Source organism: Phocoena sinus, chromosome 7 (genome assembly GCF_008692025.1).
Source record: "Phocoena sinus isolate mPhoSin1 chromosome 7, mPhoSin1.pri, whole genome shotgun sequence".
Taxonomy (NCBI): Eukaryota; Metazoa; Chordata; class Mammalia; order Artiodactyla; family Phocoenidae; genus Phocoena; species Phocoena sinus.
The window spans coordinates 20,974,322-20,999,070 of record NC_045769.1 but is presented as its reverse complement, the minus strand read 5'-3'; the positions used below and the strand labels follow the sequence as shown (position 1 = coordinate 20,999,070).

Genomic DNA, 24,749 nt, shown 5'->3' with positions numbered 1-24,749 from the left:
TCCCCGCCCAGCACAACTCATCAGCTCTCCTGCCCAGGAAAGTGAGGAAGGCCGGTCCGTCTCTGGCCTCCCGGCGCAGCTGTCACACCCTCCAATCTCTGCCGTCACTGCCGGGCGCTGGCTGAACAGCTGCACTGCAAAGCTGTGTACGGGCCCAGTGGTCTCAGGGAAGAGAGCTTCAGTGATGCGTCCGAAGGACACATGCCCAGTGACAGGCCAGCCCCCTGCCAGGCAGGGACACTCCCAATGTCTCTGCTTTGCCATGTGACTCGGACGGGGCAGGGCACTGGCGGGGCGGGGTGTCCGGGTCGGGCAGAGGGGAGATGCCCCCAACTCTGTCCCCCTGCTGTGCCCATGGATGGAGGCCCTTGTTGGGGGTGGTCAGGGGGATGCATGAAGGGCAGTGCCCTGCTGTGGGCTCGCAGATAAAGAGGGGACATGGAGATGAGGAGAAGCGGCCGGAGGAAGGAAGGGCGGATGGTAGAACAGTGTAGGAATTGTGGTCCTTACGCCGCTGGAGGGTTGAAATCAGGGTTACTAGCCATTTCATAACTTTCCTCTTCAGCGGGTGGAAATGGCAACGGGGTGCTGGGCAAGAGCAGGAGGTAGGATTCACCTCTGCCAGAGGTTCCCAGGAGTTGAGAGCTTGAGAGGAACATTCTAGCATTGCCTTCCTTAAAGTCCTCTCTGCGGAGAAGAGACCCATCATTTGCTTAGGAGTTGATTAAGATCGCTTTCTTTAGCAGCGGGAGCTGAGATTAGATGGTAAAAATGATAACAGTCCTAGTGATAACGCTGCTGAAGCTGCAGGACCACCCTCCCGCCTAAGCGCCTTGTGTAGTGAACTCACTGAAAGGGTTTCGGAGAGATGGAGAAGGGGGCGCCTGGGTTTGGGTCTGGGGGCCCCTCTGGAGGGAGCAGGCCCTGGTTTTGCCTCCACCTGGTCCTCTCTCCTTCCCTCTGTCCTCTCTCTCCCTTCGCCTACCTTCCCTGGACCCTCGGAGGAAGGTGACGCAGGCTAACTGAATGCATGACTTTATTAAATAAATGCTTTGTCGCGACAAAGGACAAAGACCAAGGAGTAACATAAATTATAAGTTGAATAAATAGTATACAGCAATCTTCACTTTTTTAATAAAACGTGAGATCCTCAGGTTTTTTGTTTTGTTTTTTTTTGTTTTTCTCGTTTTTTATTTCCTTACGTACAAAACACTAAACAGGAGGCGAGCTCTTCCACATTCAGGTGATTTTTTTCCCCCCGCTTTTTCTTTTTCTTTTTTTTTTTCCCACAAACAGGTTTTGTTTGTTGGTTTTTTGTTTTTTGTCATCCTTTTCACCAGTAAAGATTATGAGCATTTATTAACAAAAAAAAAGTTGAAAGCAAATAAAGAGGAGAGAATAGCGCTATGGTATGTATGTATGTCAAATTATAAAGAACTACAGTAATATGTGCTGTGGTTATTGCTGTCTAAAAAACAAACAAACCGGTAGGCAACTCGGAATCTGAAGGAATCTTGTCTGACAACTGTCTATCCGTGTGGGCTACCGTGTGATGCTGGTGGTGGACGGTCCGGGACTCAGGCTGGTGGCCGAGGACCAGAGAGGCGGGGTGAACGGGTGCAGGGCGGCTGACCCCCCTCACCTCCCCTTTCCCCCATCCAAAAAAAGTTAAAGAGAGGAGGCCAGAGTCTGTGGAAATGGCTAAACTATATACTCCATTAGAAAACCAAGAAAGTATGTTTATAAAAAGACACCAAAAGCCTATGAGAAAAAAAAAAAAGTGGAGAATAGTGCAAAATAAGTCTTGCACTTTAGTGGTTTTAAAAATAAAGACAGTACAACGCCCAGGTTGCTGGCCGGTAACCTCTGTTCCCTTGGCCCACTACCTCTCAAAATAGAGCCTCCTTTCTCTTGGAAGCCAAATCTGTCCTCTCCTAGACCAGAGGGTTGCTTCTCCTTGGCCCACTCCTCTCTGCAATGTCATCTGAGCTGGATCCCTCTTGGGGGCTAAGTGGATGGGGGGGGCACTGCCCCAGTTGGAGGGGGGCTTGCCAGTTGCTTGGTAGCCCTGTGGCTGCTGACGAGCTGGGCAGTGGGAGAGTGGTGGTCCAGGCCCGCCTCCCCGGAGGGGGTTGGCCCTGCTGGGTTACCATGGAGACCACAGAGGTGGTGATAGGGAAATGGGCGAGGGGACAAGGGATGGGACCACACAGGGCCTCCCATCCTCGCCCCCCGTGTGGGGGCTAAATGTCTCCAGGCCTGTATGTGCAGGCCTGGCTGTCTGAGAAACTTTCGAGTCTCTTCCATCCCAGATGCCCTGCTTTGCCCCTGTGCGTGGGGCAGCTCTAGGGGCAGGGGGAATCAGTCCTGGCTAGGCCTCCCTAAGTGACCTGGCAGTAGAGGCGGACACAGGTCTTCACTGCCAGAGCGAGGCATGAGTCAAAGGGGGATGGGGAGAGACCTCCTGTTGGCGCAGTGGGCCAACGTTTAGACTTGAGGCCATAGAAAACCCAGAGCCTAAGGCCTCTGGGTGAGCAGACAGTGGCCAACAGGCAGCCTGGGGTCAAGAAGGTCCCTGCTCCGGGACTTCACGGCTGGCAGCTCACCACACCTGCCTTCCCACCACCTCGCCCAGGGGAGGGCTCACCTTCCTCAATGTCTCCCTCCCCATGGGCTCCCACCCTGGGCTCAGGCCAGACCTCCCTCTGTCTGAAGGTCCAGCATCCTCTAGGGAGTGGCCAGCTGACCAGAATCCTCCCCCCGCTCCGTCCTCCCTGCAAGCACTAGAGAGAGACTCACAGGTTTGGGTTAGTCAGTGTGAGCTTTGGAGGCCTGAAGAGACGGGTGGCGTTAAAGCAGGTCCCAATCCCCCACCTTACGGCTGACGGCAAAGAGCCCATGGAAGGAGCACAGGCCCCTTCAAAGTCCAGTAAACAGCGGGAGGAAAAGACAGCCCCTCTCAGTAACCAGGAACCAGGTCCAGGCCTTGGGGGGGGTGGGGAGAGCTCTGCAAATCCCTGGTTCAGTCTTTTCTTAGGGGGAATGACCCCCCAGTATCCACTCGGTAGATCCCAGGTAGACGACTGATCAAGATGCAAAGAAAGAATGGGCGGAAAGAACAGTGAAGTGGGGAAGGCTGACGATACTGGCCTAAGACGTTGAAATGTGAATCGGGGGCTTGGGGACAGTTGCGCAGAGAGATGGGGCACGGTGACACAGCAGGTCAGGGAAGTCCTTACGGCTGCCAACCCCATCAGGCCCTTTGTCCTGCGAAGATCGACTGCCTCTTCCATCCCAGCCAACCGTCCTGGCCGGGGAAGCAGGAGAAATCCCCCCAAGTTCCAGAGCTGCAGACTTTCCACTAGCTGAAGTGTGTTTGCTCCTTAGCTATCCCTCTTCACCGTCCCCAAGTTAGATGCTGGTGTGGTCTCCACGGCGTCACGTCATCAGGAAAGAGTGGAGAAAGCTGCGTTCACAGCGAGAAAGGGTCTCCTTTGCCATGTCCAAGACCCTTCTCCTGGCCGGCGATCTCCATCCTCAGAGGGCAGCCCCAGGGCCGCCCATTTGTTGGGGGGAGTCCATGGAGGATGGGATGTTTCTTGGTTCAAAGTCTGGCTGCCAAATGACAGCACCCCCAAAACACACATTCCCCGCTTGTCCTGGGCCTTTCCGCCATCCTCCACCCCAGGACGGAAGCCAGAACTGGCCAGAGTGGATGAAGAGCTTGAAACCCGCTCTGGCCTCAGTCCCTTATTGCAGGGTGAAGGTGGGCAGGTGAGCACATAGGCTTGTCCCTTCCAAACTACGGCTGCTCTCTACTGATCCTGTTTCTGTCCAGCCGCTACAGTCTAGAACCCATCGAAAGTTAACCCACCTTCCCTGGATCCAAGGTCTGGATTAAGCACATTTCTCTCTTACAACCTGTTCCCCCTTCTTCCTCTCTCCTTCCCCTTAAATTCCAGAGGCATTATCAGGTGGGGACCCAGGGAAGTGTCTCTTGGCTTTGTTCTCTTTTCTGTCTCTTCGCTCCAAAGCTAGAGTGGGACAGTCAGCCCCCTGTCTCTCCAGCTCTCTGCCCCTCGCTTCATCTACTCTGGCCTGAACAATCACTTTTACTGTTTCCCCATATTTAAACCTTTCACCTCCATCTCCCTCTTTGCCGTCTCTCATTTCAGTCTCTCTCCTGCTCTGCCAGCATGAAGGCTGAAAGAGGCTTTCCAAAGGCAGGCTCTGTCCAGATGAAACAAAAAGGCTGGGCAGGACCAGGGGGTCAAACTTGGACCTATTGGGTTCACTGGGTGTGGGAGTCCAGAGACAGTGACTTCCCAAGGGTCTAAAGGTGAATGGGATGTCCTGGGGAGCTTGGTGGGTGCACCACTGGGTGTGCTTATCCACCTGGCTTGGTGGTACATGAACACACACACACGGGAAATCACGAAAAAAATCCAACACTGTGTCCCACGAAGGGTTGAGTTTGCCGCTGCTCATGGGAAGCAGGCATTATGGGTTGTACTACAAGAAGATGGGTTTTCTTGGTTTTCCCAGAATAAGGACGCTCTTCAATGCCCCCAGAGGAACTACTTGGAAAAGTTAATGCAAACCTTTGACAGAAAGGAAGGAAGAAAGAAAAAAATCAAGAAAATAGATTTATATGCCTATATAATACTATATGGAGCCTTGTAGATAAATACAAGCCCACTTTTTGTTTTTCCAGCCTATCCTCCCCCACAAAGGCTGTGCTAGCTGCGAATTGGATGCAACGAAGGGCTGAAACTACAGGCTTCATTCAGCGCAGAGTTTTAGCCGCCCTGGAAGAACCCATCTTCCCACTATTGGGGGTGTGGATTGATTTCTCAGAGTCTGCAGGGGGAGTGAAATATGCACACATACTTCATATTCATGGATCCACTTAGGGACACCTACCTATCTAATATCACTCAGTTATGAATTTGCTTTGTGTTGAGAGAAATGGAATGCATTTTAGGTTTTGTAAATTTGAGGGAGAGAGAACACAGTGTCGGGGTGGGAGGAGAGGAAGGACCTGTCGAGCCGTGCAAGCTGCTGGATGCAGGGGGAGAGTGATCCAGGAGAGGCACTGACGCCTGCTGTCTTTTCCTTTCTCCCCCTGTGACCCATCCAAACTGGGCAAATTCCAAGGGTGTCATCGAAGGCCACACCTGGGGCTGCACCCGCTCCTGCCCAAGCGGCTCCCACCTCGGGCCGGGGCTGGACGTAAAGGCGGCTGCTTCCAGCCCACGCTCCGCTTTTCCTTCTTGTGACTACTCGTCCTCCCCTCTCTCACACACATCTGCTTCCCTCCCTTTTCTTTCTCTTGTTCTTCCTCTCTTGCCCTCCCTGTTCATTCAACTTGCCTCAAAAAGAAAAACTTTTTTAAAGGGGGGGGGGTGTCTCCTTAGCTTTGTGCATCTCCGTTGTTGCCGTTTTCAAAGTTGAGACCTTGCCAGAGATTCCGAGGTCCTCAGTTTCTTCAAATAGATAGATATATGTATTTTCTTCCCTTAAATGAGATGAAATGAGTGGCGTCCTGGGGTGGAGGGAGGCACTGGCTGGAGTCGGGGCTGGGGGGGTGGGATGGGGTGAGGGAAAGATGGGGAGGGGACGCGTCACTCAACATTGCTGCTGTCGAAGGTGTGGCACTGAAAGTCCCCGTCCACATATTCCATGCCTGGCAGCTTCATCCCGTACTTGTCCACGCACCAGCAGATGCCACGTTTGCGGCCACGGGAAGGCTTGCACTGGGGTGGGAGAGTGACAGGCAGTGAGGATGGCTGTACCCCGAGGCTCTGCTCCTGCCTGGCCCTTCATCCTCCCTGCCTCAAGACAGATCCTCACCCCTGGAGAGTTGAGGGAGCTGTACCCAACCCTGGGGGTTCTGGTGTCCACACTGCATGGGCGGACGGAGTGGGGGGGAAGTGCTGATTTAGGCAGTCTTCCCTAGGCTAGCTCCTACGACTTTGTTTTATGTCACCCATTCAGGGTCCTCCAACTTGGTATTTTCCAGAGAATGATATAACCTGATCATGATGATGAAAATGATGATAAATTAAATTGTTAAATAATAGTAATAATAGGAGGCATCACTTGTATAGCTGTATCACATACAAGGCACCGTCTAACACTTACTATATTGTAGGTACTGTTCTAAGTACTTTATAAAGATTAGTCCATTATTCCTCATAATCGTGTGAGAATAATAGGTACAATTATTCTCCATCTTACATGAGAAACTGGAGGCAGAGACATTGACTAACTGGGGTAAGAGGACACAGCTAGTAAACAGGAGAGCCAAGCACTCACGCAACGCTGTCTGGTTCTTGACTCCTAACCTAGAGGAGGGGTGCCCTCATCAGAGTCATCTGGGAGGGCATTTGTTAGAAATGCGAATTCTCAGAGTCTGCCCGAGACCTACCCTCAGAGACTCTGGGGTGGGACCAGCAATCAGTGTTTTAACAAGACCTCGGGGTGACACTGATGCCCTAGGTAGTCTGAGATCACTACCCTAAGGTAACGCGTACTCCTTAACGGGCTCAGATAACTGCTTGACCAGCAGTTGCCCAAAGGGTAGCCTGGCTGTGAATGGGACACTAAATGATTTCAAGCGGTATGTGGTTAAAACATGTTTTAGAGGCATGTATATGTATATATTTATGTGTGCCTATCAGAAAATAACACACCCAACGTGTGACCTGACGCAGTGATAGAAAGTTTCCTTTTTAGATGAATTCATGTATGCAAGGTGAATCATTAAAACGTCAGTAGATTATAGTGTAGGAGGGAATGGGGACAATCACGATTGTGACGGGTGCAAGGATTTTGGAGGTTTGGGACAAAGTGTTGTTAATGACAGAAATCCAGGCATTTAGAGGTGGAGGTTTCTGGCAAGTGCCCTGAACTTGGGGCTCGGCACGGGGCGTACCTGCTTTCTCTTGTAGAATCCTTTGCGGTCACAGTTGGGCAGGTACACGGCGCGGGGCACCATGCGCGGGCTGGCTTTGAGCTCCTGAAGGGAAGCCTCCATGTGCCTGCGGCAGGGACCCTGTGTGCGGACAGGAGGGGTGAGAGGTGTGCCAGGACCCGCGGGAACCACCAGGACGTGCAGAAAGCGTGGCTGGGGTATGGGGGGCGTGGTAAAGGGTCTGTACGGAGAGTCACCGCCTTCTGTCTCCAATACCTGCCACCCAAGGTCTCCCTCCGCCTCGCCTGCCGCGCCCCCTGGGCGTATAAAGTGCTACCACGCACGCTCATTTAGACGCGGGCTAAGGTGGAAAGCTGGGGCGGTGGCAGAGGCTGCGGGGTGTGGATGCAGAGGGGGATGGGGAGAGAATCCTTGAGACTCACCTGCTCAGACTCCTGTCTCATCTCAGGTGCAGAGATGACCCGGGGGTGGGCGGTGTTCTCAGCTCCCCCCACGAACTTGGACTGGGTCAGCTTCTTTCTGCGGTCCTTCTTCACGGCCTCGGCCTTCAGCTCGGAGATGCGGGTGTGCTTGGGTCGGAAAATCTTGGGCGAGTAGGTCTCCTCCGCCATCTCGGAGGTGGTCGGTTCCTCGTGCTCGCGGGAGTCTCTTTCTGCAGGGAGAAGGGGGCTGAGGCCCAGCCTTGCAGAGCCCGAGGCTCGAAGGATTGGGGTGAGGGCACGGGCTCTCTGCATTCCTGGACTCGTCCAAACTGGGGAAAGCAGGGAACTGAGAACCAGGGCACGAGTCGACACTCGTGTAAGTGGTGGGAAATCCAGGGCGACTTCATGGGGTAGGAGAGTGTTGGAAAAGTCAGGCTGATACAGGAGGGGACGTCGGACAGGAGGGAGAGTTTATTCTGGGGACGGGGAGGGCGAGGGCTGTGGGAAGGGGCTTGCTTGTTGGGCGGCTGGCTAAGTCGATGGGGTGGTGGCCGGAGGCGGGGCTGCGATGTAAGAACACAATCTGGAGACCTAGGCTGTCGGGGGGAAATAGGCAATGGCCAGAACGTGGACAAGAGGCCAAGTCCATCCTTTTGGTGTTTTCGGAACTGCTGGAGTTGCGGTATATCTGGAGCCGGGAAACCAAGGGCAGCAGGGTCCTGGGGTGTCTGGACGGGCAGGGGTGTGGGGACCATCAGGCAGAACAGGAAGAGGGGAGCCAGGAAAGCCAGAAATGTGGGGTCTGGAGGGGATCAGTGCCGGCGGCTGGGCGGGGGGACGTGGAAGCCCGGGGCCTTGCTTCCTTCTCAGAGCTGGCTCTGTGCTCTGTGCCCTGGGAGGCTGGGACATAACTCAGCTCCAGGCCAAGAGAGGCAGACTGCTGGCTGCGGGTGGAGCGGTTATATATAGCAGTGACTTGGTGACAGTCTATATTTAGCTGACTTATGACCTTTAAAGAACTAGGACTTTGTTCATTTATTTGTCGATCTGTTCATTCCAGCCTCCGGCCTTTTCTTGGTTCACAGATTTCCATGAAATTCTCATCTCACAGGCGCCCTTCTCTGGGTCCCTCCTCTCAGCGCCCTGATCCCACCAGCCTAGGCAGACCCAGGGCAGGAGGTCTTCGATTGCTCTTCCCAGGTGGGTAGAGCGTGGGCAGGATGCCCAGAGTGAGAGCAGGTGTAGGGCGGGGGGGGGGTGCGGGCAGGGAACCCTGTCTTCACTGCCCTCTTTTCTTTTCAAATTCTAGAAAAAGAAAATAGGGCTTTGTGGGGTGACCCTGAATAACTCAAATAGACTGAAGAAGAAGCCTGTTGTCCACCCTCGCTGCTCTCACCGGGCTGCCCAGGAGCTGAGATGGCAAGGCATGGGTTGGGAAATAGAAGGAGAGGAATCTGAGGAGGTGGTGTCGAGGAGAGGTACAGGGAGGGAGCAGTTCTGTGAGAGGACACTGTTTGGTGTCCCCGGGGCAGGAGATTTCAGCCCAGGGGAAGTTCCAGGTGTGTGTTAAGAGAGGTATTTGGAGGCCTGGCCTAACCTGGTCAGGATGGCAGGTGGCAGGAAGCACCCAAGCACCTGTTTGTCCCTTGGCTCGGGATTTGTCAGATTTAATCAAATAGGTAATCCAGTCCTTAAGGCCCTGGCAGGGAAGTTCCCCACCCTAAAGAAGCCTCCAGAGGTTTGCAGTGTCCTGGGTGGCGGCTGATTTGGGTATTTATCCACGGGAGAGGAAGGGAAGTAGTTTCTGGAGAAGAAGGTGTGAGAAAGCAAATGACAAAGCAGTGGGCAGGCTCTCCCTGAACAAAATTCAGTACCAGGATCCCTGTCCCCTTCTGGCCTTTCACTCCGTCTTCCCACCATGTCCTGCCCTGTGCTCTGACTCTATCAAAACCCACCGGAAAAAAAAAAAAAAAAAAAAAAAAAACCCACCGGGATGATAAATCAACAAGGTGATGCACCTGGCAGGTGGAATGGAGCCTTCTGGAGATTAGCTAACAGAGTGATGTTTTTGGCGTAAACCAACTTTTCCTGGTTGTGGGATTAGCTAGGATGGGGGTGGGATGCAGGGTGGAGCAAGCTGATTTGGGGGACTCTGTGCAAAGTGAAAGATTAGGGCTCTGTTATCTAGTAATTCAGGCCCAAACCTGAGGCCCAGGTCTTGAGGGAGGGGGTGAGGAGAGGAAAAGCGAACCATTGCCTAGTCACATCTTACTGAGTGACTTGACACTTCACTCAGACTCTCTGGGCATCCCCAAGCACTCTGACCCTCGCTTGAGCAGTGGGGGGGCGGGGGAGAGGGCAAGAGATGGTTGCCATTGAAAGGCTGGGAGCATTCTGGGTGTGCATGGCCACACCCCTTCCCCAATCAAGATTGTAACCAGGTGAAGGGAGGGGAGGAGGGCGAGAGGGCTGGGTGTGGGACGCATGGAGGAAGGATGAGCATCTCCTTTGGGGGCTGCTCTGGCCTGGCCCAGAGGGAAAGCAGACTGTCCTCAGGGGCACCTGTGGATCTGGGATCTTCACCGGGAGAGGTCCCCGGCGCTGCTTACTCCCAGTGGCTGGCTGTTCCAGCTCCCCGAATCCCTCCAATAGTCCATCCCTGTGTCCACAAGTACATGCACCCATCCCAGCGGTACTATTTCTGGCTCTTAAGGATATCTGGGGTGGGAGTGCCACCCACCTTCTTCTGGTCGCCTGTTTTGGGGGCCCTCTGTCCCTTTGGTCAGAGGGTGTGATCCACCAGATGCCGTTTCACCTTCTCTCACGGAGCTTCTCTCTCTGGCTTTGGTGGTCGTGGAAGTACATTGGCTAATGCCCACCTTCCCCCAATGTCAGCAGCCCTTCTCAAGACTCTTCATATTTTAGGATCTTTGTGAAGTGCTGTGGCTGCCCTTAACCTTGACTCACCCTTCCTGGGAGGAGGACAGGGCTGTTAACAATGGTTCAAGAAACTTTGGGGCAATTTACTTTGACCTCTCTTGGTCTTTTGTCCAACAGTGTTAGCTTTGAGACTAAGCAAGGATGATACTGGAGAACGAAGTGCCTTCTTTAAGGAACTCAAAGTACTTTTGCAAACCCTCTGTCCTTCCCCTGGCCTCACCAAGGCCGGGTTCCTGAGGGCATACCCTCCCCAGTTTGCAGTCTCTTTGGCTGTTTCTGAAGGGCAGACTTAAAGTTTTGATGTGCCTCCCGGGTTTCGGTGCCACTTAACCCCATGGGACCTATTACTTAGGCAGCCGGAGAGTCGAGTATCAAAGATACTAATCAGGGTCTTGTGGTCACCTGTAGGCTCCAGAGAGACAGCGGAAACTTGGAGCGGAGCCAGGGCAGAGCCATGAAGATTAAAGGGCTGGAAAGTAAGACTGGAGCTGGGATGTCAGAGCCAACTAGCCCTACTCAGCTGCTTTGTAGCTGAGTCATAAATAGGCTTGCAATTTTGGAAGGGTTTAAGTTTTAGATAAAACAAGAAGGCACAAGTAGACTGGCAGCTCCTGAGCTGTTTCATCCAAAGAAAATGGAGCAGTGTTGCAGAAGGGATTTAGGTGGGGTATAAGGGAGGACTTCCTGGTGAAGTTGCCCTGCACGTGAATAGCAATCCAGGGAGCTTAGCAATGCAGTAGGTTCTGGAACCCAGTCGACCAGCATGTCAATACCTCCATACGGCCAGTAGGTGGCGGAGGAGACCGATGGCCGCAGAACACGTCCGTGGCGCTTCCTTGTAGGGACTGTAAACAATTTTAAAATCTGGAATTTGTGTGCCTCCCTCTCCTACTTCTCTGACAACCACCCCAATCCTCCCCTCTTTGTGTGTCTGCGGCATGCGTGGAAAGAGTCAGGGAGATGGACATGCACGGACTGGGAAGGACCCACGGGGGGTCAGGGTGGAGAAGGCAGGTGTGGGGCAGGGGCAATGCTATCAGTGTGTAACCCCCTGCTGTTTCTTGAATCTGCACCTGAAACACGGTCAGGGAAAGAAGGGAAACAGATCTAGGACCTCCCTTCCTATCTCTAGATGTTATTTTGAAAGGATTCTGCAGAGAGTGGGCGAGGGAATGTTCACTATTGTTCCCTCCTCTGGGAAGCTGTTGAGGCAGGGCCCTTTAGCTTCATGATCTATCCAACAACTGAGGAAGCAAGGGTTCTCACATTGTCCCGATATTTACCTTTGGATAACTATCTGATTCTCTGCTCTGTTCTGCCCCCAGTCCTGCCACCCGGGCTCTCTGATGCTCCCAGCCCCTGCCGTGTTAGGGTGGGCAACTCAGTTTCTCCTTCCTTCACAAGGCGCTGTGCGTTCACCCTGATGCACCAACATCCACTGAGGCACTCCCCAGGGCAACACGGAAACCTGCCTGAGGACTGTGCCATCCTCATGTCCCAGTGAACCTTTTTTTTTTTTGGCCATGCCATGAAGCTTGTGGGATCTTAGTTCCCCAACCAGGGATTGAACCAGGGCCCCGGCAGTGAACGTGCCGAGTCTTAACCACTGGACCGCCAGGGAATTCCCCCAGTGAACCTTGAGTGTGTCTGGGTGCAGGCCCAGCCAGTGTGGACCCAGAGGCATCCCAGGGTGGGCACTGCTCCTCACAGCACAAGTGCCAATGCATGCTCCCTCCCCAAGCCCCACCACGGTCTCCAACCCGCCCTCTCACTGTAGTTCTCCTGCGGGCAGCGCGGGGTGCTTTAGCAGCAGGACCAGGCACTTGCTTTTACGAAGCCTTCTCATCCCACCTGCTCCCCGAGCCCAGCGATGGGGCGGGTCCAGTTGGGGACCTTCTGCTTCCTGCAATCGAACCTTCCACCCTAGGGCTGTTAGTCCTACCTTGGCACCATTAACAGCCTGGGCCCAGCCTGGTGTTTGTTTCCCACACTATCTTGACCTCATAATCAAACTTAGAGAAAATGGGTGGACCAAATATTGTGACTTCGCCTACGGAAATTGAAGAAGCTGAGGTGTACTTGGAACTCGCAGCTCAGGAAGGATGTGGGGCTTTGCCAGGCCACTTGGACCTGGGAGTAGTCTCTTTTCCTAGCCAGAAGACAAGAGGGGTTCACCCAGAATCTCTCTACAAGGAATGAAAAGGGGAGCTGGGTTTCCACTGCCTCTCATTCTAGCTCCCTCTGTGGAATTCAAACAGTAAGCTTCTTAAGGGGAGAGCTTTGTCATTTATCTTGGTCTCTCCAGCCTATGGTCTTCAATAAATAATCTTTAAATGGAGAGATGCGTGAATCTGCTCACGAGACAGAGCGCAGGAGGTCTAGGAGCAAGCAGTTCTGTAATGCCAGCTGCGGCATGTTAGAGCTCAGTGGATACCCTGAGGGGTCATGTCACCCATGCACCTGCCTTTAAACACAGGAGCTGCTGCAGAGGGAACAAGGCGGCAGGGGGGTGAGCCTCACAGAAGTGGGAAGAAGTAGGGTCCCCTGGATTTACTGGGCTTCTTTGATCTAAGACTGTGCTGTCCAATACAGTTGGAATGAATAAATATTAAGTCAGATTACAAACTCAGCTTCTCAGATGCTCCAACCACATTTCTGAGGCTCAATAGCCACATGTGGCCAGTGGCTACTGTGTTGGACAGCGCAGATCGACGACACTTCCATCACTGCCGAAAATCCCCCTGGGCAGCTCGTCCGAGGGCACTGATCCATGCCTGGGTATGGCTGGATTCTCCGTGCCTCCTCTCCACTTGGCCTTGTTTCCTAGCCAACCTGCAGTCTCCTGCTCTTTGCTACACGTAAGGCTTCTGCGAAAATGCTGGATCAGCTGCTCACTGTTTAAGAAGATGTGAGACATGTCTCAGTCTCCTGAAGTTTGACCATTTCCCAGCTGCAGATGCCAAGAGACTCAATTACACTGTGTGTGCCTTTGCATAAAGAAAAAGGGGATGGGGCAGTAGGGAGGGCCGCAGAGCCTTCCAGGGGAGCTGCACCGTCCCCGCTCCTACCCGTAACATCACTGACCAGTGCCTACCTTGCCCCAGTCTCTCTTGGAAGACTCTGTTTTCTTTTCCTCTGTGGTTAGTAACAGACATGTATTCTGGGCTCTTCTTCACCTGAATTATGGGCTGAGAAGGGAAGGAACACTGACTTCCCAAGAGGAAAAGAAACCCAAACGACTGTTACCCTAAGGAACCAGTTTGCAAGAAGGGAGGAGTTGCAAAAAGACACTGGAGGGGAGTCTTGCTGACCTGGGGTACATGGCAGAGGCAGGGAGCAGATTCAGAGAGTTAGTGACTGGACAGAGAGAGCAACAGGCTTAGCCCCCTGAGCTCCTTTACAGCCCCCAGCCATTTCAGGCCAGGAAAACAAACGTGGGTATGTGACATCTCTATCCTGAGCACAGAAATAAAGACACCATAGAGCAAAGCAAAGAAACAGAGTCAGGAGCCAGACTACCAGCCCTTGACCTTCAGTCATCCTTCTTGGGAGGAAGATGGGGCTGCTAACCGTGGTTCAATAAATCCTGGTGCAGGTGTACTTTGACCTCTCTTAGTTGCTTCCTCTCCTCTCCTTGCCTTAGTTTTCTCATCTGAGTTATGGGGAGGAGGACAACAGCCCCTTCTCCATAGGGTTGTGAGGATTCTATGAGCTGCTACGTGCTAATGAACTCTCAGCGTAGGTCTTTGCCTTGGTAGGTCTCTGTTGCCTCCCACCTCCCTTGTTCCCATCATCAACTAAAAATCTGGTTGCTGTGATATGTGGCTGACAGGTGTCTACTTGTAGATCACAAGATCTCAGGCGCCTTGGACTGAAGAAAGGTCTGCTGGGAAGTGATGGCTCTACCTTCATCTCTGGGGAGTCTGATTGCCAACCTCAGGTGAGAGGGGCTTTGCCCAAGAGCTTCTGAGAACTGGTTCCCACTTAGAGAACTCAGCCTGGGAGTCTGTCCTTTGTCTAATCCCATTCCTTCATGCTGCATTAAGGCACTAGGTCTTTTTACCTAAAGATGGAGAGAGAAAAGGTGACCCATCACCTTTCCACAGTGTAGATATGGCAGGTGTCAAGTTGGCGGCACTTCCCCAGAATGAAAGGCTGGGGTCCCACTCACACATCCTCCACTGTAAAGGAAGGATCCTCCTTATTTTTTCTCCCTGGGGACAAACTAGGATTCAGGGCCATGACTCTGGCACACATTTCTTGATCCCTGGGCGGCAGCTGGTGATAAATTTACCCATAAGAGATACACAGTTATGCGCAACTCCTAAGATGAGTATATCCAGCCATCCAGCATCTCTCTGGACTTGGGGAAGGTACATGCTCAGTAGAAACGTCTCTATCTCTTTCCTATATACACCCCAAACCAGAAGGTAATGGGGGGTGGGGTGGGGGGCAGCCTTTGAATGGGGGAAGAGGAGATGAGGAGAGGCAGGAAGTGAGGGACCATTTCTCTGACCTGGCCACACTCCCACTGGTGACTCATCACGGCCCATTCAGAACAGCACAATTAAGTAGCCAAATTCCCTGAAAAGTCCTGTATGACCAGAAGGGGGCGGCAGGGAGCGGATGGTTTGAACACTTTTTTTTTTTTTTTTTCCCTCCCAACCCTGGTTCCCCTAAGAAGAGAGACTTGCTAGGGGTCAAACAAGGGAGTCTGTCCTGTTTGGCAATTAAAGCTCAGACTCTTTTCCTTTTTGACTTCTTTGGGGCAGGAGGAGAGTAGAGACAGTAGTTCCCTTCTCAGGTATGGGAGGGGCTTGCTGGTGGCCTCTGCCCTGTCCAGTTCGGTGGCCACTAGCTATATGTGGCTTTTGGCACTTGAAATGTGGCTAGTGGGACTGAATTTTAAGATTTATTCCATTTAAATTAAAAAAAATCCTTGGTTATTGGAAAACTTTTGAGTATATTTAGGGCAACTCAGGTATACGAATCTACTTTTTCAACTGTAAATCTTATGAAAACTAAAAATACAGATCAAGTATTTCCAATGAAAATTTGGTGTTTGAATTGAGATGTGCTGTAAATGTAAAATACACTTCAGATTTCAAAGACTTAACATGAAAGAATGTAAAATATCTCATTACAATTGCTTATTTTGAGTATATATGGAAATTATAATATTTTGGGTATGTTGAGTTAAAACATACAGTTTAAATTAATTCCACCTGTTTCTTTTTACCTTTTTTTTAAAAAAAATGTGACTCTTAGAAAGTTTGAAATTACCTATGTATGTGGCTTGTATTATATTTCAATCGGACAGTGCTGTTCTAAAGGGTCTGGAAGGAGAGCCATCTTCACTGAGGTGACAGGGAGACTGGGGAGCAGCTCCCCAGTACAGCTGTAATGGTACAATCTACCCAGTTCAGAATAATAGGGGCCCATGTAAAACATCTCTGCAAACCAGCAGAGGTCATATGAGGCTAGGTTCTGAGTGAAAATTCAATCTGGGTTTTGCTTCAGGATTTGGTAAGAGAAGGGCTGATCTCTGATGGTTTAGGTGAGGGATCAAAAATAAGATAACCTATTTACTTTATTATTATTATTTTTAACCTATTTACTTTAAAACACCCCCCAGGGCTCACCTGGTTGTCTAAGCCAGGGGTCCCCAGCCCCCAGGCCACAGACCGATATTGGTCCGTGGCCTGTTGGGAACCGGGTCACACAGCAGGAGGTGAGCAGGGAGCAAGCAAAGCTTCACCTGCCGCTCCCCGTCACTGGCATTACCGCCTGGACCATTCCCCCTCACCCCTGCTTCCGGTCCGTAGAAAAATTGTCTTCCATGAAACCGGTCCCTGGTGCCAAAAAGGTTGGGGACAGCTGGTCTAACCTATTGGGAAGACAGCTTTATCTGCCTCCTTCTTAAGAAACCCCCAAAGGAGGAGCTGCACCAGCATCCAGGATATATGAGGATGGCTCTCAGCAATTCCTCAGATCAACGTGAGGCCCCCAGCTGTAATCTGGAGGATTTCCTCTCCTCTCTTTCTGAAAGAGCTCCCACATACCTGACTACGTTCAAAAACCTGGTGACCTTCTCTCTCTCTTCCTTATCAACTTTTGTGGCATATGGTTTTCTCTCTTTTTCTTCTGATGCGCAAATCCCCCAATCACTCCCTCACCCTCATCCCACCCCACCTGAGCTCAGATCTCATCATCTTGCTGCCCGGCTCCATGGAAGCCCGTGCTGGTGGAGGCTGGTTGCCATGGGAAGCCGGCCACTTCTGTGCCGTGGGCTCCTTAGAGACTGTGGACCGCTGCCTAGCCAAGGAGCAGCGAGGGCCTGCCTGCCTGCCTGCCCGCATCAGGACAGCTCCCTGTCATTCAGGAAATGAGGTTTGGCACGTGGACCTGAAGTCTTGACTGAACACACTACCCTCCTTGCCCCCATCCCAAACCACTGGCTTAAGCCAGCCTTGCTTGCAAGACCGTGCAGAAAAAGGGACAGAACGGGGAGGGATTGAAAATAAAGGGGTACTGCCTTCTCCACTTTGGGGCCACTTCACTTCTTCCCCTCAAATGGAGCACTCCCAGTTCTGAGTTCTTATTTCATCCTCACAACCCGCCCCCCCCCCCCAGCTCCCCACCCCCCCCAAAGCTATGGGATGACAGCCTCGGGTGATATTTGCCAAAGACCTCATTGCAGGTTAGACCAGACTGAGGCCAGAGACCTAGTGACTTAAGGAAGAAAGCCAGGGAGAGCGGAACGGAGGCCTAGGCTCACCACGATTCTAGGGCTGAGTTCTAGCCCTGGCTCTGCCTCTAACCCTGTGCCTAATTCCGGGCTAGTGACTTGCACTTAGGGCCTCAGAGTCCTCATCTGTAAAATGAGGGCCTTGACTGCCATGATGCCATGATGACTGCGGGTTCCTTCCAGCTGTAGCATTCTTTGGCCAACACCCAGACAATTCCTGGAGAGACTCTCGGACCTAGCTAAGCTGAGTGGCCAGGGAGGAAAGGCTACTTTGCCTCTCATAGAGATTTCCAGTCACTTCTCTGGATTTATATTTAAGAAGGAAAAAAAAAAAAAAGACATCATAACAGATATCATGGCAAGAATTGGAGCTTGAAACAAGAATGGGGGACTCTGTGGATATGGGGAGAGGGGACCAGAAGCTTAGAACTGGCTTTTTTAATTTGCTTATTTCTTCCTGCAGACATGTAATAAATCTCATTGTTTTGGAAAACGTATGTCCAGATTATACTTGAAGGATGGTCTCTGGGGGTTGCAACTTTTGGACCTACCATAGTAAAAATGCAAAACAAAATCTCAAACAAAACCTCACCAAACAGCCTCCTCCCTCTTCACTTCTGCTTCCAGTGGGACCTCATTGGTACCTGGTCTGTTTATGGTGTTCTTCCAATTTCTGGAGGCAAAAGACCTGGAGTGTGGTGGCCCTTCTCCAAAATTTTATTTTCCATACATTAAATAACTGAGTTTCAAAGACACTGCTCAGGTACAAAGTAAAAACTTTAGATAACAAAAATCACCTTCTTTTCCTGTTAGCACCTTCCCCCTTCCCCCACCACCCCCCCCTTCCCCATTAAGGGGACCAGGGTTTCTGCTGGGATTCCTGCTCCCATGCCCTTTGCTGTAACCCTCATGGTGACCTCTGGCTCCTAGGTCAGGCTGGTCCCCCCTCTGCAGCTGCAAGCCCACCTGCCTGCTCAAATCCAATCCAAGCCCCAGGACTAACGCACAGCTGCTCCAAGTTAAAACTGAAGCCCTCAGGGGAAGGCCTTGGAGTTGGGGGATGGAGAAGGGGGTGGGATGGGAGGGAGGGATAAGAAAGGGGTCAGGGTGGAGGTGGGGAGGGTAGGGGGAGAAGTAGAAAGAAAATGAGCTCTCACTGTGGCCAACTGTGCTTGCTCTTCCAGTCTGAACTGACAAAGCAGAAAGAGGGGGAAGGGAGGGGAGGGGGAAGGCAAGAAAAATCAAGTTAAAAGCACCCTCTCTCGTCTTCCCAGCTCCCATTTTGGTTGGCTCAGGGCACAGCCAGCCTCTTAAAGACTTGTTTCAAAGGGAGGGGATATGGGTGGGAAAGGAATCTGTCTCCTTCAGTTTTCCGTGATCTTGTTCAACCCAGACAAAAATTTGGCCAATAAACCTAACTCTGGAACTTGATTTCAACATGGCATTTGGACCAGGCTGGGAATGGAAGCCAGGGTGATGGAGGGCCAAACTCCTCAAAGAAGCAAAGGCAGAATTCATTTTTATTTAGGTAATTTTTCTTTCTTTCCCAGAAGCATATTTTCTGTTCTTCCTCTCTTATTTCTAAATGACAGAACTGAAACCCAGAACCCACTTCTCCCTGTATCCCAAACGTAATATCTCACAGGCACAAGAGAGATCTTCCAGACCCGGGCAAGTATGTGCGCCAGTAAAGCCGCAAGCCTCCTTCTCCAAACAATGCTCAGAGCAAAGCTCGGTCCTTCCTTGACTCGACCCAGCTCACCCATATTTATTGAGCTCGGCCCAGTAAATAACTCCTGTCTCCCGCCTCCCTCTAGCCCTCCCTCACATTGCCCTCTGTTTCTATATCTATCTTTGCCCCTGAACTGGCCAGAATAAAATGCAGGGCCCGGAGCGCTCCCGGCACCAGGCTCGCGGGCGGACGCCCTCTCCCGTTGCTCAGCAACGCGCCTAGCAAAACACCAGTCCCCTCCCGCCCTCCGCCCTTCCTCCCAGAAGCTTTGGCTGCCTGCCATCTCGCTCTCCTCAGCTCCCCATTTCTGATTCTAGAAATGCACTTTTTTTTTTTTTGGTTGGAAAAACCCCCTAAATCTCTCTCTCTCCATATATATTTGATATATGTGCATATGTATATTATCATCTATGTCTGTATCTAAATCTGGGGCAAATCCAAGTTCGCACTGCTGGTATCGGTAGGGAGGAGTGGTGGTGGAGTGTCGGGGGGCAGTAATTTTGCCTAAAGGAGCTGACACTCTCCTCCCTCTCTCTGTTCGTTGAGCTCTCTTTAAGTACCGTCGCTGCACCATCTCCAACTTCTGGGGGACCCACCCAGTGGTTTTCGGACTGAAAAGCTCTAGCCAGGAGAGCCCACTCCCATCCCATCCATCCGGGAGGAAGGCGTCAACTCCGGCCACCGGTCAAGGGCAGCCATCCAGCGACTACAGTGGGTTAGGCACCTGCTTTAGGCGGGTGGAGTCTTCCAGAGGGATGGGGATGAGGATGCGGGACGGGGAGGAAGGCTGCTCCGTGTTGGTCCAGAGGCACCTTGAAGGTGGGGGCTGAGGAAGGGGCTGCAGAGAAGTCTAAAAGGCATCTTGCTTGGGACAAAAGCGTGTGTGTGTGTGTGTGTGTGAGCGTGTGTTGGGTTGAACTGGAAAGTTGGATGCGCCCATTTGCTCTCCCAGCAGCTGCGCGCGCGGGCACCCTCCACACCAACCACATCATACCAACCATACGGTTGGGCAAATAAAAATGGGGCCAGAATGCGGCTGAGCGATAGCTTTCATGCTTTCGATGTGACCGGATTGTTACCCAGAGCGCTCGCTTCCAAGCCAGGAAATCGATTCATACCCCACCCCCCACCCCGTGCTAAGCTTTTCCAAATCCACATCCCACAAGATGAAGGCGAGGGGGGCCGCCTTTGAAAAGTGGCTCTTAATAAAAATAACTTCACAAACCGGCCTCTGGGGCCTCCGGGGCCTGCACGTTGCTCTCTCTCTCCCTTTTTGCAGGCTGCAGCCTGGAGAAAGACTACCTCTTGCAAAGCTGGAGGGACGGCCTCCTGCGACAGGCAAAACCTGCAGGGTTTGTGGGCATCCAGGTCGAACCCAGGAAAGGTCTCCTGCCTCTTCTCAAGCGCCAACGCACTCCTTTCTTACATGACAGTGTCTGTATGTGCAGCTAAGAAAACTCACGTTGGGGTGCTCGTAATGGAAGGGGATAGGAGGTAAGAAGAACGTTGTCCCAGTAATAAAATACTACACAGAATAAACATTATTTAGCTAAATCTGAACCCCTTTGGGAGAGGACCGATAACGACGTCTCAGTACCCAGACTCTTGTGTAGAGTTCATTAAACTTTTGCTAAAAATTTAAGATCAAGTAACTTTCCAAAAGGAAACCCAGTCTAAGGGGCGCAGAACTGTTCTGATTGAAAAGTAGAGCTCTGTCAACCTTTTAAAGCCGAGACTCCTGGCACTGAGACTTTGGGGGCGGGGCAACCCGGAGGCGGGGCTACTTGGAGGCGGAGGGGAGGCTCCGGGAGCTTGGCTTTTCCGTCTCCGCCCCCTTGATTTTGCATTCTGCGTTTCCAGGGCCCCTCTTCCATTTACACCACGCCCACTTGTGATCTGGTTTGAGAGCTTGAGGGGCAACGCGGGAGAGTGGGCGATTAGCACTGGCGGGGAAGCTGTGATATCTGAATTTCATGCCTCTTCTGGCTTCCCAACCCTGTATCCACCTTTCTTCCTAGGTAAAATCTGAATTGGGGCACGGGAAAAGGAGTTAGGTTCGGGGACAAACACCAGCCCTGGAACACCAAACCCTTCCTTTTTATCCCTTTCCATCACTCCCGCCCTCCCCCACTTACCGCCTCACCACCTTCCCGCCGCCTCTGAGCTCGGCTAAAGTAATCTTTCCCTTCCAGGGAGGAAAAACGGTATTTTGCATTTCAGTATGTTGTATAATTGACCACGGTCAATCCGATCGATTCAAGAGCAATGGGTGTGCACGTGGGAGGGGCATCGAAGTCCCCACCCAAAAGGCATTAGCTACCAAGGGTGCGTGCGTGCGTGTGTTATGTGGGCATGTGAGTGTGCGTGTGTGTCTGGTGGGGTAGGAGAATAGAAACGTCAAGGAGGGACTGGGAGGGGGGGTGGGTAGGGGGCTGGGAAGGACAAAGGTGGAATTACCACAGAAGACCGGTGACGCCTCTCTCTCTCCAGGTCCCCAGTTAAAGCAATACTTTAACAAAAGACATTATTTTTTTTCAAGTTCAGGAAAAAAAAAAACCCCAACAAACCCACCCCACAACATATTGGGTAGATGGGGGTGGTGGAGAGGGAGTTAATAATGTAAGGTGGAGATTGAGTACCTGGGGATTTGGACCTGGAGACTGAATAGGATCTTAGAGTCAGTGTTTAGTCGAGGGGGGAGGGGTGGGGTGGAGGAGGTGTGGGCAGGAGCGAGGAAAAGAAGCGAAAACAGGGAGAGCCTCGGCTAGACAGTAACCCGGGTAGCAGGATCGGCCAGGGTTCCAATCCCGAGGGGCAAGGACCCTCCCCGCCCTCCTCCCGGGCTGCACCCAGGCTCTAAGCCACTTGCTGGGCAGAGCGCGCCGGGCCAGCCTGTGCCGTGTCCCCCGCCCGTGCGCCGCATAGCTGCCTGGCACACTGAGCGTGCTCACCGATCTTGGCTTGCTCGCGGTAGCTCTTTTCGTTGAGGCAAACCCCGCGGCCGTGCAGCAGGGCATGCAGCGGCTTCTCCTCGTCCTGCCGGGGGAGGCAGCGCAGCCCCTGGGCGCAGCGCTCAGTATAGACGCCGCACGACTGCCCCTCGGCCAGGGCGCAGGTCATGCAGCAGCCGCAGCCCGGCTCCTTGACCAGCTCACAGCCCAGGGGGCTGGGGGGGCACATGGAGAGGGCTTTCTCGTCGCAGGGCTCACAGTGCACGAAGGAGCCCAGGCCCTGGGCCGGTCCCGCACAGGCGGCCAGAAGCAGGAGGACCGCGGTGAGCACCATCTTCTCCGAGTCTCCCCCTTTACCTGGGGCGGGGCAGGAGCGCGAGAATGAAGGGAGAAGGGGGCCAAGAGGGCGCGCGGAGAATTGTTTTTTCTTTTGAAAATTTCTGGCAGGTAGAGCAGGTGGCCTCCGCCAGACAACTGCAAAATGTAGGGAGCGATGGAGGGCTGGGGTGCCTGCAAGCAAGTCTCAGTTGCAAAGATTACGGACTTGCAACAGGTAGGGGAGAAAAGAGCAGCGCCAGGTGCACGCAGAGGGATCGGAGGCGGGAGAAACAACCCCTCCCCAAGCCTGACCTGGTCAGAATTGCGGGGCGGGGGCCAAAAATTATTCACCCCAAAACCACCACCGGAATAATGAGATCGGAGGCTGTGGAGGAGGGCGTGCGGGGGGAGAAAAATAGATTCGTCTTCAAAATTTTTGTTTAAAATCTCAAAGTGCACCCGGCTCCTTTCTAACCCTCAGCTGCCAGCGGCGCGCGGCTGCCTCGGAACAGGTAAAAGGCGGAGGCTGCAGCCGCGAGGGTGGGGGGAAAATGTGGAAATAGAGAAAAAAAAAAAAAAAAAAAAAAAAGACCAAATCCAAGCCCCTAACACCTCTTTTCTCCCACTCTGCCAGCACCTCTTCGAAATTCGCAGGTTCTGCGTGAAGCCCGAAGCAGGGTGCAAACGGAGGAGGGGGTGATGAAAAGGAGGGAAAAAAAGAAAAGAAAAAAAAAAAAAAAAAAGGAAAAAACCCACACCGCTTTGCAGCTCTTTCCTAGCTCTTTTTCCCCGGCAGAAGTTTCCAAAGAGACTACGGACTCCGGTCGAGCAGGCGCTTTTAAATAGACGGCCCCTGGCTGCCAGCCAGTTTGTAGCTGCAATTTGAGCTCCCCAACACCCAACCCAGGCAAGGATGCCAAGGAGTACAAACTCACACGGGGTGGGGGTGGGGAGAGGCCTTCTAGACACACGGGGGCTCCCCTTCTCCGCCCGAACAGCGCCCTCCTCTCCCGGAGTGGAGAAAGGGCCGCGGGGGACGGGGCTAGGGCTACCCAGAGCGGGCAGGAGGCGGGGGGGGGGGGGGGGGGGGGGGGCGCGGGGGGGGGCGGGGGGGGGGCGAGTGAAGGAGAGTTCTTCGCAGCACGGTGGATACAATACGGAGTAACCCGTCTCCCGGTCCCTCCCACCCCTTAACTAGCCAAGACCCAGGCTGGAGGGAGAAGTATTTTCTTATTAGCCAACTGGATATATACAGTGCCCAAGAAATCCTTCCTTAGCTTTGGGAAATGGCTGTCTGCTGGATTTTGAGTGACCAAGTAAGAGGTGTGTGTGTGTGTGCGCGCGCGCGCTCTGTCTCTCTGTCTCTCTCTGTCTGTCTGTCTCTGTCTCTCTCTCGCATGTATGTGTTGGGGTGGGTGTTAGTGTAGGGTGGCCAGTGATGGGTGGTGACTGAAAAGAAAAAGAAAAGAAAAACTGAATTTCCCCCCTAAAAATCTGGGGAAGGGGATTTAATGTAGTGTTTCTGTTGCTGGTGGAGTGGCTGTCTTTGGTCATAGGGTGAAGAAGTGGCCACTTTCCTTCAGTTACACTGTTAGCCCAGGGAAGCTGTGTGTGTGTGTGTGTGTGTGTGTGTGTGTGTGTGTGTGTGTGTACTTGCTCGAAGGGACGTTCATAGCGGCAGCATTGTAGGCAGCAGTGAGTTACAGAGACTGGCACTGTGGAGGAAAGCTAGGTCTGAAAATCTTGCCTGGAGGCCTGAAGTGTCCTGGTGTGGGGTTGTCAGAGGGAAGGTAGGCAGAGTGGAGTCATCCTTCCCCTCCAGGTTCTTTGAAAGGGGTATTTCCATTGGTCAGGGCCGCATCCCTGGAGGGACTGGGTGACAAACCAGAGGGACCCCCTGTTATGAGGGACACTGGTGCCAGCAGGCACAGCCCAGGAATCGGAGCTGACGTCACCACAGGACTTGCCGATCCCGACCAGGAACACTGTTATCCCTTTTGGAACCTCATGTGATCTATGGGGACCCTAAGGACCCTTCTTTCCTAAGTAAAACGAAAGAGAGCTGAAGTCTTCAAAGAATGAAGGTGGGGCTTGTCGTTTCCTCCTGCACTTGGCATGGGTGGGTCGTAGACTTCAGAGCCAGATCAGAGAGAGCTGGGCAGCTCCTGCTGCCCCACTTGGGGGAACTTGCGGTGGGACTGTCACCCCTTTACATTTCTCTTTGTCCCTCTGGAAGTGCTCTAACTTCCCTTTGGAGAAGGGGCTGCATTTCATGAAGTTTGCCACTAGACTGCACCCTCATCTATGATAAGAATTCCTTCTGTAGGGCTGCTTTGAAGAAAATATTTCTCTTGCCAGTTCGGTTCAGAAGCATCTCGCTCTATGCTGTTAACACCCCCAGATCCTGATCTCTCTTCCCACTTATCTACTTGCCGAAAGGCACGTTTAAAAGTCAAGGCAAAAGTTTAAAGTTGTGCTTTTGTTCGTATTGCCAGAGGGGCTTTAGGTGTTGGCTGAGAGATGAGGAGCTGTGTGTAATGATAAAAAAAAAAAGCAAGGCTCGTTAACATTGCTTCTCCTCTGTGTCTGGGGCTCGGTAAGGTAGGCACAAAATTAATATTCAAAACTGTGCTTGGAATATTTGAAGAGTGAGGGAGATCACGTATTACTTTCCCCTTTGTGTCAAGTGCGGACAGCGTGG

At 52.5% G+C, this 24,749-nt stretch overlaps 1 protein-coding gene across 2 annotated transcripts; it reads right to left on the bottom strand.

The window, feature by feature from the left end:
• Positions 1-1,019: 1,019 nt before the first annotated feature.
• IGFBP5 (insulin like growth factor binding protein 5) lies at positions 1,020-22,866 on the bottom strand. 2 transcript variants are annotated; one of them, XM_032637025.1, is made up of 5 exons: positions 21,731-22,866; positions 7,360-7,589; positions 6,938-7,057; positions 5,634-5,756; positions 1,020-5,518 (listed from the first exon to the last, which is right to left on the bottom strand). In XM_032637025.1, the coding sequence occupies exons 1-5, from the start codon at positions 22,062-22,064 to the stop codon at positions 5,489-5,491; spliced, it is 837 nt and encodes a 278-aa protein (XP_032492916.1). In that variant the 5' UTR covers positions 22,065-22,866; the 3' UTR covers positions 1,020-5,488. The 2 variants fall into 2 exon arrangements, with proteins under 2 accessions (XP_032492916.1, XP_032492917.1); XM_032637026.1 differs by having other exon boundaries at positions 1,020-5,756.
• Positions 22,867-24,749: the final 1,883 nt, after the last annotated feature.

What these genes read in the sequence shown, in the direction of transcription:
- IGFBP5 (XM_032637025.1), bottom strand. Translation starts at nt 22,064, where the DNA reads ATGGTGCTCACCGCGGTCCTCCTGCTTCTGGCCGCCTGTGCGGGACCG. An exon ending in CCGCGAGCAAGCCAAGATCG is followed by an intron (nt 7,590 to 21,730) that starts GTGAGCACGCTC and finishes TTCTCCCTGCAG; the next exon opens with AAAGAGACTCCCGCGAGCAC. An exon ending in GATTCTACAAGAGAAAGCAG is followed by an intron (nt 5,757 to 6,937) that starts GTACGCCCCGTG and finishes CTCCCACCCCAG; the next exon opens with TGCAAGCCTTCCCGTGGCCG.